Source organism: Cavia porcellus, unplaced genomic scaffold (genome assembly GCF_034190915.1).
Source record: "Cavia porcellus strain 051 isolate PalLab524CR breed Dunkin Hartley unplaced genomic scaffold, mCavPor4.1 scaffold_25, whole genome shotgun sequence".
Lineage (NCBI taxonomy): Eukaryota > Metazoa > Chordata > Mammalia > Rodentia > Caviidae > Cavia > Cavia porcellus.
The window spans coordinates 6,161,661-6,175,409 of NW_026947508.1; the positions used below are offsets into that span (position 1 = coordinate 6,161,661).

General features: G+C 43.9%; 1 protein-coding gene across 2 annotated transcripts in view; it reads left to right on the forward strand.

Moving 5' to 3' along the window:
* The first annotated feature begins 664 nt into the window (after positions 1-664).
* Pex14 (peroxisomal biogenesis factor 14) overlaps positions 665-13,749 on the forward strand; it is a 142,241-nt gene continuing 129,156 nt past the window's right edge. Inside the window, exon 1 of one of the 2 annotated variants that reach the window (XM_003471210.5) lies at positions 665-787. In XM_003471210.5, coding sequence (XP_003471258.2) covers positions 752-787 — 36 coding nt within the window. In that variant the 5' untranslated portion in view covers positions 665-751. Of the gene's footprint in view, positions 788-947; positions 1,128-13,749 lie in introns of those variants that run through there. The other variant, XM_005004367.4, reaches the window with a different exon arrangement.

Sequence of the window (13,749 nt, forward strand, 5' to 3'; positions counted from 1 at the left end):
CGTTTGTACTGTAGTGTCTTATCTTTAGTTTAAAATCTAACAATTCAGGAAGTGGACATGGTTCCATAGGACAAAGCTTGCCTAGTACAACTGAGGCTCTCAGTTTGATCACTAGCACTGCCCAACAAAACAAAACAGAGACAAAACAACTCAAGCATTGTAATTCCATAATAGTTCATGGAAGCCTTTTCTCCCAAGGCCCACTAGTCTTTGTTCTCCCAACAGACCTTTCCGCAGTAACCAGGTTCTATCCAGAGCAACGCTATAATTGTGCTCGTCCTGGGCTGGCCAGCAGGGTTTGTGGGGTTTTGGATCTTTTTATTTCTACTGCCTATCAAAGTAGGCAAAAACAACAACAACAACAACAACAACAAAAAAAAAAAAACGGCATTCAGTAGAACTATAAGGAATGGCTACAACTCTTACTTCCAAGTTTCTTAACATTCATTTATTTATTAAATACTTAGATCATAATGTGTCCACTGCCCTATGGGGACAACAGGGATTTAATTCGAGAATAATAATACTCCTATAACAATGAAAAAAGAATAGACTTTCGGACTTCCTTGTAAGGCAGAGAGACTTATGGAAATGATGAGGTGACCCAGACAGCAGGTTCCACTCTCTGCCCCAAACCCGCCCTCATCGACAGGCTCCGTTGCTTCTGCTTTAGTCTGAATCGCAGAACCGGAGCGAAGGCGCTTGGGAGAAATCTCGTCGGGCGGCGGTAGATTAGTCAGGCCTCAGAAAGATGGCGTCCTCGGAGCAGGCAGAGCAGCCGAAACAGGTGAGGGGAGTGGGACGACCCCGAGGTGGTGCGGGCGGGGACCCGGGCTGGAGGGGCCGCGCAACGTCCAGCTGGAAGCCGAGTGGAGACCCCGAGTTTCCGAAGCCGGGAGCCGCGACCCCTCATCCCGTCTCGGGCCCCGCCCCTCTCCATGTCCTCCCTGCGCGGCCCCTCCCCCGTGACCCCTCTTTGACTACATTCCCGAGACCGAGGCTGCAGCCGCGCTTGCCAGCCCCCCGACTTTCCACCCTTGCAAATCCACTGGAGTTTAACGGGAGGTTGGAGGTCCCTTGTGTTGACCCCAGGCTGGAGCTGTGAGGCCCTTGATTGAGGAGAGATGGTAAGAGGCTCGAGCGTATCCGCTTGTAACCTGCAGCCCAGCCTGCAGGAGTGGCCCCCTTGCCAGCCTCCTCGTCTTTCGTCACATTTGTGCTTCCTTCGCCAAGTTGGAAATACACTCGCGTTGACAGGAAGGGGACGCACTGTAAACAACAGACGCCACCAAGCTTGTGGCCGCGGATCCAGCCTCTCTTCCCTGGTTTGGTGTTTTCCTGGCAAGAGCTCCTCTGTAGCTTTTTACCTACAGATTAGCCAAATGCCCCTCCAGGAAGGGGACCCGGAGGTCCAGTGTGTTGACGCCTGAGGCTCTGCTGTCGGAAGGCGGCGATGATAAGGCATCTGAAGGGGCGGTGGAGTGAGTGGAGGGGAAGGAGATAGGAAGGACCATACCTTCACTGCGTGGCCGCTATCGCGCCATAGATAAACTACTTATTGTCTCCGTTTGAGCGCACTACAACTGTTGGGAAGTACAGGCTAAAAATGCATACTTAGGATTCGTAACATGCATGAAATCATGTGTCCAGTTGAGCCTGGGTTTCCACTCAGGTATGTGTGACTCCACCACACCAGTCAGCCATCCACGTTAAAATTTAGTTAGGGTTAGGCGTAGGAAAAAAAATAAGGTTTCAGCCTGGGACCTTAGCATCCGCCTTCCCTCTTCCTGGAAGCACCTGTCAGGCTTAGTACAGCTTAGTAGAAATGCACTTCCTTCCGAGGCAGACAGCTACCACTTAGTGTTTCTTACCGTCTTACTCATAATAAGTCTGTTAGAGGAGTCACACTTGGAACCGTTGGAGCACTTAAAGGTGTTACTCTCCAGACCAGCCTCTGTAAGCAGCCTGCTGAAATGTCCAGGCTCCTGGGATTCTTGAACTGTTATGTGTAAGGAATGCCCATAGGCTGTGTTTGAAGTGTCCTCAGTTCCTGATTCCTCTAATCTGCCAGTGCAAAGGCAAAGGACAGTTTAAAAAAAAAAATCTTGCCAGTTAGAGGTACTGTCATGCTAATATTCCTTTAGTTCTGGGAATTGGCCTCTCTGTACATTGGGAAAAAGATCTAAGGTGCTTTCCTGGGGCTTGGCCAGCACTTGTTGGATTGTTATCTGTTCCTCTTTGCCTTCCTTTCCAAAGCGGATAGAGATGGGATTGCATCAGAATATGCTGGCAGCTGGGGGCAAACTTGAATGCTTCATGCCACCTTCTGGCATTGCCACCTAACAGTCAGCTGCGAGTGCATGACTTTCTCAGTGAACTGAATCTCTTTAGTACTTACCTGTTGTTTCATTGTCAAGTCCTAATCAGCCTGATTTTCCATTTCTTCAATCAAAACAGAGTGGGATTGAAAACACTGTTGGATAATTCTCCTAAACCTGGTTTCTGTGTCAGGAGAGTTGCATACAGTTAGTCTGGGGCTGAGTCAGTCTTTAGTCTCACACTGTTTTATTAGTTGGCCTGTGGTACCAGTTTCTGATTTCAAAAGATGACTGAATAACTAATCCTCTCTTCCCCTAGAGAGGCAGTGTAGAGTAACGGTTATGGGTGTAGACTCTAGAACTGACTCTTTTGCCTTGGAATCCTAGCTCCATACTTACCAGCTGTGTGATCTTGGACAGGTTGGTAAACTTTTCTGCCTTAGTTTCTTGTAAAATAGGGATAATACTAGTTCCTTCCTTACAGGGTTGTTCTGAGAATTAAGTGAGTTTGTATTATTCCTATTATAATAATTACTATTTTTTGAGATAGAATCTTGCTATACTGTTCCGACCACCCTTGACCTCACTATGTAGCCCAGGTGAAACCTTCTGCCTCAGTTCTGGTGCTGGGGTTATAGGCGTGTGTACCACCACGCCTGGCCTTTGGAATTTTAAAGAAAGCCCTCAGTGCTGATGTTTACGGCAGCTTTCCTTGGTGACTTACAGAGTTTGGACACACTTGTTTTTCCATGAGGGTAAAATCTGGTCTTTTTATTTATTATTATTTTTTATTTATTTATTTATTTTTGTCTTTTTCCTTTTTATCGGTACCGGGGATCGAACTCACGACTGCCTGCTTGCAAGGCAGGCGCTTATGCCACTGAGCTAAATCCCCAGCCTCAAAATCTGGTCTTTTTAATCTATTTGCAGGACTGCTTGTATTTCATTTGTTGCTTCATGCTGCTGTTTGCACGGCTAGACTCTTAGCAAAGTTTCTTTAGGTCTGCACCTGTCACGGGCCTTAGGAAGGGGACACATTACCCTGTTTCTTTACTTTCCCCCAGCCTTTCGGTGTTCAGTGAAGAGCAGAGGCATTGTTCAGTTTGCAGTCTGACCCATGGTGACCCCTGGGGATTGCAGAATGTAGATTCCGGATCTGTTGCAGTTTACTGGACTTGGTGAATTCTGGATTGTGAGGGCGAGTAGGCAGGGAAGCAAGAAGAGCCCAGTGAAGGAGTGGCAGAGCGCGGCCTGCAACCTGACAGGTTCTGGTTGTAACACCAGCACGTAGTAGTGCTGGGACTTGGTGCTCCTCCTCTCCGAGCATCTACTTCTAAACGAGAGTGATCGGAATCATTCTAGGTTAAGCTGCACATGAGGGTGGCATCTGGGAACACGAATGTGGAGAGCACGTGAGTGTCACAGCAAGTGACCTGAGCCTCACAGTAAATGCTCAGGGACTCTTTGTTGCCTTCTATACATAGAGTTTTGTTGAACTCTTGAATAACAGCAGTTCAGATGAGGCATTTTTCTTCAACTTTTTAATTGAAGTCAGGTGTGGTGGTGCAGGCCTATAATCCTAGCAGCCTGGGAGGCTGAGGCAGAAGGATCTGGGCTAGACCTGGGGAATAGCTCAGCAGCACAGTGCCTGCCTGGCAAACACGAGGTGGGGAGTTTGATTCTTGGTACCAAAAAAAAAAAAAAAAAAAAAAAGGGTTTGGACTACGTAGTGGGTTCAAGGCCAGCCTGAACTACACAGTAAGACTTTGCCTTGAAACCAGCCTTCCCAAAACTTTGATTTTGAAAAATTTCCAACCTGTAAAAGAGAAGAATAATACAGAGGACTTCTGAAAAACTGCCATAAAAAAGCTCCCCAAGATTCCCTAGTCCCATTTTGCAGAGTTGGCTTTTCTCATTCATGTGTATATTTAAGGGGTTGCTAATGAGTTACAGATGCCAGGCAGGATATTGTATCCTAGAATACTTGTCTTCCTAAGAGTGAGGTTATTCCCCTGTGTAACCACCATACCCTCCATCATCACACAAGAAATTTAGTACTGATACGTTTTGTATTTTGTACTGAAGATTGAACCTGGGGCCTTCATATTAAGCTATATCCTCAGCCTATTTAAAAACTTCAGTTTCCAATCTGGGTTTCCTTGAGTTGCTAAATTGCCCAGGCTGGGCTGAATTTGTGATCCTGCTGCCTAAGCCTCCCAGAGTGCTAGGATTACAGGCCTACTCCCCAAGCCCAGTTTAAAATAATGTTTGATGTATGTTCAGATTGCCAATTACAAAGAAAGCATGGGCCAATCGAGCAACAGGGTTTGCCCTGATTTGTCTCTTTATTTTCTCTACTTTGCTTTAGTGTAGAGTGGTTCCCTGGTTTAAAAAATACGTTTTGTTTTTATCTTTTTACTGAAGTTTTATATTAGAGAGTACACAGACCATGTGCATAGCTTGGTGGATTTCCACACAGTGAACGCACTTGCGTAGCCAATACCCAGATCAGGAAGCCAGGCCGGGGGTGGGGTGTAGCCCAGGAGTAGAGCGCTGGCCTGGCATGCACAGGCCCTGGGCTCAGTCCGCAGCACTGCAGGAGAGGAAACTGCCAGGGCCTAGGAGCCCCTTCACACCCCTCCCATCTCCATGCCAACCCCCTAAAGGTGGCTCCGTCTTGACTTAGATCACCCTGGATTAATTTGCCGGTATAAAGTGTGTCTGGTTTCTGAGTAATATTCCACTCAGCATTATGAGGTTCAACTACACTGAACGCTGCTACTTCACTATCACTGCTGTGTGTCCTTACTACATGGATGGGTAGAATTGGTTTTATTTATTTAGAGAAAAGGTTCTAACTGTTACCAGGCTGTTCTCAAACTTTTGGGCTCAAGCCATCCTCCTGCCTCAGCCTCCCCAGTAGCTGGGCCAGTCATTTATTAGTGACCATTCTATACATGTGTATTACTGGGGTTTGAATCCAGGGAGCACTGAGCTACATCCCCATTTCTTTTTATTTTTTTATTTTTATTTGAAATTAGTTATTTTTGTTTAGTTTTGTGGTTGAGACAGGGTCTTGCTATGTAGTTTGGGCTGGCCTTGAACTTGCTGTGCTCCTCCTGCGTGCTGAAGACTGGGATTACTGTCCTGGGCCACCCTGCCTGGCCCTATTTTTGTGATATTGCACAACACACTGAGCTGCATCCCCAGCCTTTTCAATTTTTTCTCTTTCTTTTTTTTTTTTGGTCTTTTTTTTTTTTCCTTTTTATCGGTACCGGGGATCGAACTCATGACTGCCTGCTTGCAAGGCAGGCGCTTATGCCGCTGAGCTAAATCCCCAGCCCTCTTTCTTTATTTTTCTTTCTTCCTTTCTTTCTTTTTTGAGGCAGGATCCCACTAAGTTGTTCAGGTTGGCCTCGAATTTTCAAACTACTTGCCTCGGCCTTCTGAGTATCTAGTATTGTGGCCGGGCCCACTATGTCCTGTTTTGCTTTGCCTTTTGGGAGACTTCAGAGAGTGCTGATGTGAAAATACCTGTGCATGTCTTTTTGTGAAGTGCTGCTCATAAGCGCACTTGCCTTTTTCTTCATGACGCTGATGGATTTGGAGAATCTTGGTCATTTGTTTTCATGGACTAATCCATTATTCTAACAGCTGGATTTGTTTCCTCATACTTAGCTTCTTTTTTCTGTCTCTAGGATTGAACTCTTGCTAGGCAAATGCTCTGTCTACCACTGAGCTATACCCACCGGTTCTTTTAAAATTTTCTTTGGAGACCGGGTCTCCTTAAGTTGCCCAGGCTGGCTTTGCGCTTGGTTCTCCTGCCTCAGCCTCCTGAGTGGTTGGGTGAACCAGGGTGCATCACTATGCCTCCCTAGCTTAAACATTTTTTGGGAGAATATTATATAAATGACATTGTGTCCTTCTCAGGGAATTATATCTGGAGGCATGTGACAGCAGTTTCTCCCATTATTGAGGGTAAGTTCCATTGTTTGCTGCAGGTGGTTCCTATCAGATTTCTCCATTGTCAAGATCATTTGTAAGGTCATGTTCTAAGCTAGTCACTTTTCTGTGACTTTGCTTGTGTTTTTAATACCTTAGATTTAATTTTGTTGTTGTTGTTTTGTTTTGGATACCTGGGATCAAACTCACGACCTTGCAGTTCTCAGGCAGCCACCTGTGCTGCTGAGCTAAATCCCCAGCCTCTAGATTTAATTTTTTAATTGAGCTACAAAGGCCTAGTGGCCTTTTCCAGTTTTACTCTGGAATTTCAGTAGGTGTGCTGTGGTCAGTTAAATGAGTGTTGACCAGTTGTGATGTACCTGTGTAATTACTACCATGATCAGGATTCAAGCAATTTCAGTGTCCCTCAGTGTTCTGTTACGTTCCTTCCTGGTGAACCCCGCCTCTGGCAGGAGGAAATCTGAACTGCTTTCTGTCCATGTAGATTATGTTTGTGTCTCCTAGACTTCTGTCAGAATGACTTTATAATGTATATGTGGGGGTTTGTTTGTTTGTTTGCTGTTTTTTGCACACTGGGAAGTTTTTGGAAACGCTGCACCACGGAGCTCCATCCTGTCCCTTTCTATGCTTTTTTTGAGCCAGCGTCTCCCGGAGTTGCCCGGGCTGCACTTGTGTGCGCTGATCCTGCCTCACCTCCTGAGTAACTGAGATTATAGCCCACTGTTTCTGACTCTATGTGTTTTTTTATGTTTTTCTTCTTTTGTTCAGAATAATGTCTGTGAGATGTGTGTTGTTGTTCATGCCAGTAATTCATGACTTTTATCACTGAGTAGCTGTCATTGTCTGGATATACTCTAATTGGTCGATTTATTCACCCCTTGATGGACATTTTCATTGTATTAATAGTCATTATCTCAGAGTTTCTGAGACTTAGCCAAGCCAAGTCCTAGCAGGCTGCAGGCCAGGTGTGTTTTGGGGCTGTGGTCTCCTCCTAGGCTCACCTGGGGAATGTGCGGCCTCCTGGCCGAATGCCTGGAATTCACTTTGAAGATTGCCAGACAGGGACCTCAGCTTCTCACTGTCTGACACACCTCTCAGCCTCAGGTTTTTGCCACATGGGCCTTCTCAGCATGGCCGGTTGCCTTTCCAGAACCAGCAAAGAATAGTGTTTTTTAATAAATTGAACATGACAAAGTCATGTGTCCTAGCCACATTATTATTATTGTTATTATTTGAGACAGGGTCTTGCAATGTGGCCTTGAACACACTTGTAGCCCAGCTGGCCTTGAGCTGGTGGCAATCCTCCTGCCTCAGCTCCCCCCAGTGCTGGGACCACAGACCTGTGCCACCTCCCCCGGCTTTACCCACAGGACTGTAATTGTTGCATCCTGGCTCCTGTGCTGTGCACTGCTGGCTGGCAGCAAGTTGTGGATCCTGTCTGCACCCCAAGGGTGTGGACTGCAGGTGGTGTGGATGAGGGGTTACCTTGGAGTCTGCTTTCCACAAATGAGGTCCTACTTTGGGCTACTGTGAATATCCATGTACGTGTGTTTATGAGGATATCTTTTTTTTTTTAATTGGTACCGGGGATCGAACTCACGACCATGCGCTTGCAAAGTAGGTGCTTATGCTGCTGAGCTAAATCCCCAGCCCTATGAGGATATCTTTTAAAATTTTTTAGCAAATACCTATGAGTGGAATTGCTGGGTCATATGGTAAATGTATGTTTAGCTTTATAAAGAAAGTAAGTCTTTTTCAAAGTTGTGCTATTTTTCTTTCCTACCAGCAGTGTCTGAGGGTTTTATTTGCTCCACTTTATGGCAGCACTTGTTATTGTCTGTTCCTTTTAGCCATCCCAGTGAGTGTGTAGTGGTATTTCATTGTGGTTTTAAATTGCATGTCTGTGATGACTAATACTATTGAACATCTTTTCACATGCTGAAGTTCATTTTTTTCTTCCTGTGGATATAAGGTGTTAAAGTGTTATTTGCCAAAAAGATTATCCTTTCTCTGTTGAGTTATCGTGCTGTCACTGTCAGATACCGAATGATTGTATACCCGTGGGTCAGTTTCTGGACTCGGTCCTGTTTGCACGTCTGTCGCAGTCACAGGAGGTGCTGTCTTGGCTGCTGTGGCTGCAGTGCTCTTTCTCTCTTTTTCTTTGCACCTGGCACATTTTCCATCGCTGAGCTCTCTCCCAGCCCTTCAGTAATCTTGAAATCAGATAGTATTAAGTCTTCCTGCTGTTCTTTTCCAAAATTATTTTAGGCTTTGGTCCTGTATGCCTCCATTTAAATTTTAAAATTCTAAATTCTTTTAGCAGTTTTTATAAATACCTTGCTGAGACTTTTGGGATTGTGTTTATACAGCCTATAATTAATTAATTTGTGGGACTAGGGATTTAGCTCAGCGGCATAAGCGCCTGCCTTGCAAGCAGCCAGTCGTGAGTTCGATCCCCGGTACCGATAAAAACGAAAAAGACCAAAAAAAAAAAAAAAAAAAAAAAAAAAAAATTAATTTGTGAGAGAATAGACTTATTTATTTAGGTTTTTTTTTTTTTTTTTTTTTTGGTATCATGAATTGAACTCATGACCTCGCACTTGCCAGGCAGGTGCTTATGCTGCTGAGCTAAATCCCCAGCTCCTTATTTAGTTTTTTTGAGACAGGGTCTCACTATGCAGTTCAGGTTGGTCTTGAGCTCACTTTGTAGCCCAGGCTGGTCTTGAACTTGCAACTCAATTCTCCTACCTCAGCCTCCTGAGTGCTGGGATTAGAAGCATGTGTCACTATATATGCCTGACTGAGAGTGGATATTTTAATATTGACCTTCCCATTCATGAATGTGATATATGACCATATATTTATTTGGTTGTCTTTGATTTTTTCTCAATAGTACTTTGAAGTTTTTAGTGTATAGAACACTTATGTGGATACATTCTGTTAAATTTCTCTATATATTCATATTCCAGGAATCCTGTTAGATTTATGGGTTTGTTTGTTTGTTTGTTTTTGGTACAGGGGATTGAACTCACAACCTTGCACTTGCCAGGCAGGTTCTTAGGCCACTGGGCTAAATCCCCAGCCCCTCATTTTGTATAAAAATACATAAATGTTCAACACTACCCAGAGACACACACCTACACACACAAGAAACCAGAAAAAAAAAAAATAAATTTAAAAATCTTGCAAGCCAGGACCAGGGACTTAGCTCAGTGGCCTAAGTGCCTGCCTCAAGCTTGAGGCCAGCCTAAGTGCAAGCACAAGGTTGTGAGTTTGATCCCGGGTACCAAAAGCAAAATAAAGCAAAACAAAAAAATCTAGCAAGCCGGGTATATGACTCAGCAGCATAGTGCCTGCCTGGCAAGCATGAGGTTATGCGTTTGATCTCCTATAACAATCTCCCCCCCCCCCATTTTTTTTTGTAATGCTGGAGACTAACCCTATGGCCTCTACCTTCTATCACTAGGTAAACAGTCTGCCACTGAGCCACACCCCAAAGGCAAAAAGCCATTTTTTTGTGTATGTGTGTTTTTGAGGGTCTCAATATATAGGTCAGACTGGCTTGATCTCAGTTTCTCATAGGCTAGCCTTGAACTTGTAGCAATCCTTTTGCTTCAGCCTCCCAAGTGCTGGGATTACAAGTGTGTGCCACCATGCCCAGGCAAGAAAATATTTAAATATTTAAGTATTCATAGCTGGGAGTGGTAGTGCATGCTTGTCATCCTAACACTAGGAGGCTGAGGCAGGAAGATCTCAAGTTTGAGGCCAGCCTAAGAAACATAAGGATTTAAATTTTAAAATTAATGCCTATAATCCCAGCACTCAGGAGGCTGAGGCAGGAGGATCACTGCGAGTTTGAAGTCAGCCTGCGCTATGTAGTAAGCCCAATCTGAACTACGTATTTCTCAAAGCCCTAAAAACAACAACAAAAATTAAAAATTAAAATTAATTATCAAAATTAAAAAAAAAAAACTGGATATGTGGTGTCGTGCAGAGGCCTTGGGTTCAGCCTGGGTTCAATATCTATTGTACACAAAAATTCTTTTGTAGAAGAGTATATATTTTTAAATTACATATTTAAGTATCATGATGCAACTGTCATTAAGCTTTTACATTTTTTCCAGGGTGTTTTTTTTTTTTTTGGTCTTTTTGAGACAAGGTCTCCCTATGCAGTTAAGGCTTGCCTTAAGCTCACTTTGTAGCCCAAGGTGGTCTGGAACTCGCAATGATCCTCCTGCTTCAGCCTCCTGAGTGTTAGGATTACAAGTGTGCGCCACCATGCCAGTTTCCAGGTCAGTTTTAATATGTTATGTCTCAAAGAATTTATTCATATTTAGATTCTTGATAAGAAATTTGGGGTGCCAGTTTTTGAGACTAAATGCCATTTGTTACAGCATATACCCTGGTGCCGAGGACTAACTGACTTTTGGTTCCGTTTGTGAGTCTGCGGCCTGCCTGCTTCACGTTTGTTCTCTCTCTCTTTCTCTCATATGCTAGATGAGCTCTCCACCACTGAGCTACACCCTCAATCTTTTTTATTTTATTGTGATTCAAAGCTTAAGTTGCCCAGGCTGGCATGGCTTAGGATCCTCCTGCCTCAGCCTCTGGAGTGGTTGGAATCACAGATACATACCATCATGCCTGGCTGCAGCTTCTTGTTGGAGAAGGTAGTGAGGTGCTTTAGGATTTTCGCATTGCCAGTGTCACTTTTGTGAAGGTGGTGATGACAAATTTCTGGTGTATTCAACTGAGAAGAGTTCAGTGGGGGGAGATGTCCAGTCACAGGCAGACACCGCTCCTCAGCTGCTTCCGGAAAACCTTGTGTGGCCCTGGCAGCGATGACTGGGGTGGCCTGGAGTGACACAGCCTTGGCTCAGCAGCTTGCTGGGCACATCTCTAGCCTTCAGCAGGATAACCCGGGCCAGAATGATGAGCCTATGCCGTGCGAGCCCCAGAAGCCTGTTCATGTCACTGAAAGCTTCACTGTCACTGCCCTGGGAATTTCGCAAAGGGGAGCCTGGGCGTCGCCATTTTTACCACCACCACCCGGTTTCGTGACAGTAGGGAGAACCTTCTCTCCGTTTCTACCCTGTGTGTAGTGGGTGAGTCCTTTCTGGAATCCGTAGCAGATTGGAAGCACCTGCCAGTTCACATGCGGAGCATGGGGCTTTGGTCACAGTGGGATGTCCCTTCTTGGCTTTGGGCTGTAAGGTGACTGACCCTTTCCAATTTTGCCACGGCACCAGCCTGCTGGCTTCAAATTCCTTCTCCTTTGCATTGGGCTACTCAGCTTCTATATCCTGTCTTGCAAAGTGAAAGACCAAGAATTTCTTTTGACACTTCTGTGGTACAAAAATATTCCTGGCACATAGGTGTATTTTTAATGCCATTGTATTTCTTTGGAAAACTATTTTCACTAGGTATAGACATTTTTTTTTTGGTCTCATTCTGTAGTTCAGCCTGGGCTTAAATCTTAGACTCAGTATGTAGTCCAGGCTGACTTTGATCCTCTTGCTCTAGCCTCCTGAGTGCTGGGGTTATAGGTGTGTGCCACCATGCCCAGGTGGATATAGACTTCTTTGTTTTTTGTTTTTCTGAGACAGGATCTCAATATGTAATTAAGACTGGCTTTGGAAGTGAAAGGGGAGGGAGAGTCTTAAAAAAGATGGCAGAAGATATTGTTAATAGTGTATCAGGGTTTAAAACCCACATTACTCACACCACTCTGTTTAGATAGATTTTATTCTTTTTTTGATAGATTTTATTCTGTCCCAGTTTGTCTATTTGCATTAGATTTGAGGGCACAGACAGCTATCCCAAAAACATCAGGATATAGCACAGTAATCATCTTTAATTTCCTATTAACTTAATCTGGAGCCTTGTATGACTTATACTGTTTTATCATGACTGATCTTAGTTAAATCTGGTTTGTTTGATTGCTGTCGGTATTCAAAACTGATATGACTGATAGTATCAAATCTGAGAGTATAGGCAGCTACACTGAAGATGACAAGACTCTACGATACACATTCTGGTTTGATAACTGCCTGCTTTTGAAGTTTTATACTATAAACAAAGTTGTGTTTTTATTAATACTGTTATGTACTGATATATTCAGTTATACTATGTCTGATGATATGGCCAATTCTATTGAAGATAACAAGAGACAACACAGGAACTATGGTAGAACTCCTTGTACAATGGTCTTATATGTCTTTTTCGTTTCATGTGTTTATTGGAATATGTTTTCTTTTGCCTTGCTTTGTTTTGTTTCTCCCTCTAATATAGAAAGGATAGAAATACACGTTAAGACTCATGCATGTGTAGAATCTATAAACAGTTTATGAGAACTGATCTGATGACACATGATGAAATGAACAGATACTTTGAAAAAAAAGAGAGACTAAAGTACCCAAGCCCAACCAACATTTAGAAATTTGATGACATTTTTTTTGGTGTGCTGTTATAGTTTCTCTGCTTGGCTTTTGTTGAGTTTCTTGTACCTGTGCACTGTGCGTTTATAGTTGTCATTGTACTTGGAAAACTGATGGCCACTATCTCTTGACCTGTTGCTTTCTTCCTCACTCCTTTTTTTCTGGGGCTCTGATTAAAAGTGTGCTAAGCTGCTTGATCGACACCAGGCCCCAGAGACCACGGGGGCACTTGGCTGTCTCCTGTTGTGTTTTGATTAGCTTTTCTTGCTGTGTCTTCAAGGGCACTTAACCTTTTTGCTGTAGTAATTAGCTGGTATTCTCAATCAATGTAACTTTTAGTATGGCTAATATTTTCATCTCTACATTTTATCCTTTTTTCTTTCCTTGTTTTTTGGTACCAGGGATCAAACCCCTAACCTTGCGCTTGCCAAGCGGGTGCAGTGCTGCTGAGCCTTTTTTTCTTACTTATTTATTTATTTTTGTGGTACCAGGGATTGAACCCAGGGCCTTCACACTGATCTACATCTGCAGACTCTCTCACTTCTTTTTAAATTTTGAAACAGGGTGCCTGTAGATCACCACATTGTTCAGGTTGGGTTTAAACACATGATCCTCCTGTCTCAGCCTCCCATAATGCTGCACTACAGGTGTGTGCCACCATGCCTGGCTTACCTGTTGGTTTTTCTTATTATTACCAGTTATATTTTTCCAGGTTCTTCGTGTATGTTGGAATTTTTGATTGAATGCTGGGTATTGTGAATTTTACATTTATGTACTTTATATTGAGGGTCTGGATTTTATTGTCTTTAGAGAATGTTGGGTTTGGGCCAGGGATTTAGCTCAGTGGTGTAAGTGCCTGCCTGGCAAGCATGAGGTCCTGAGTTCCATCCCTTGTCTGAAAGAAAAAAAAAAAATAAAAAAGAATATTGGGCTTTGTTCTGGTGCGCACTTATTTGTGATTCTTTCAAAGCCTGTGTTTAACCTTCACTAGGGTGGAGCTAAGGCGATTCTTACTGTAGGCTAAGCCTCTCCGC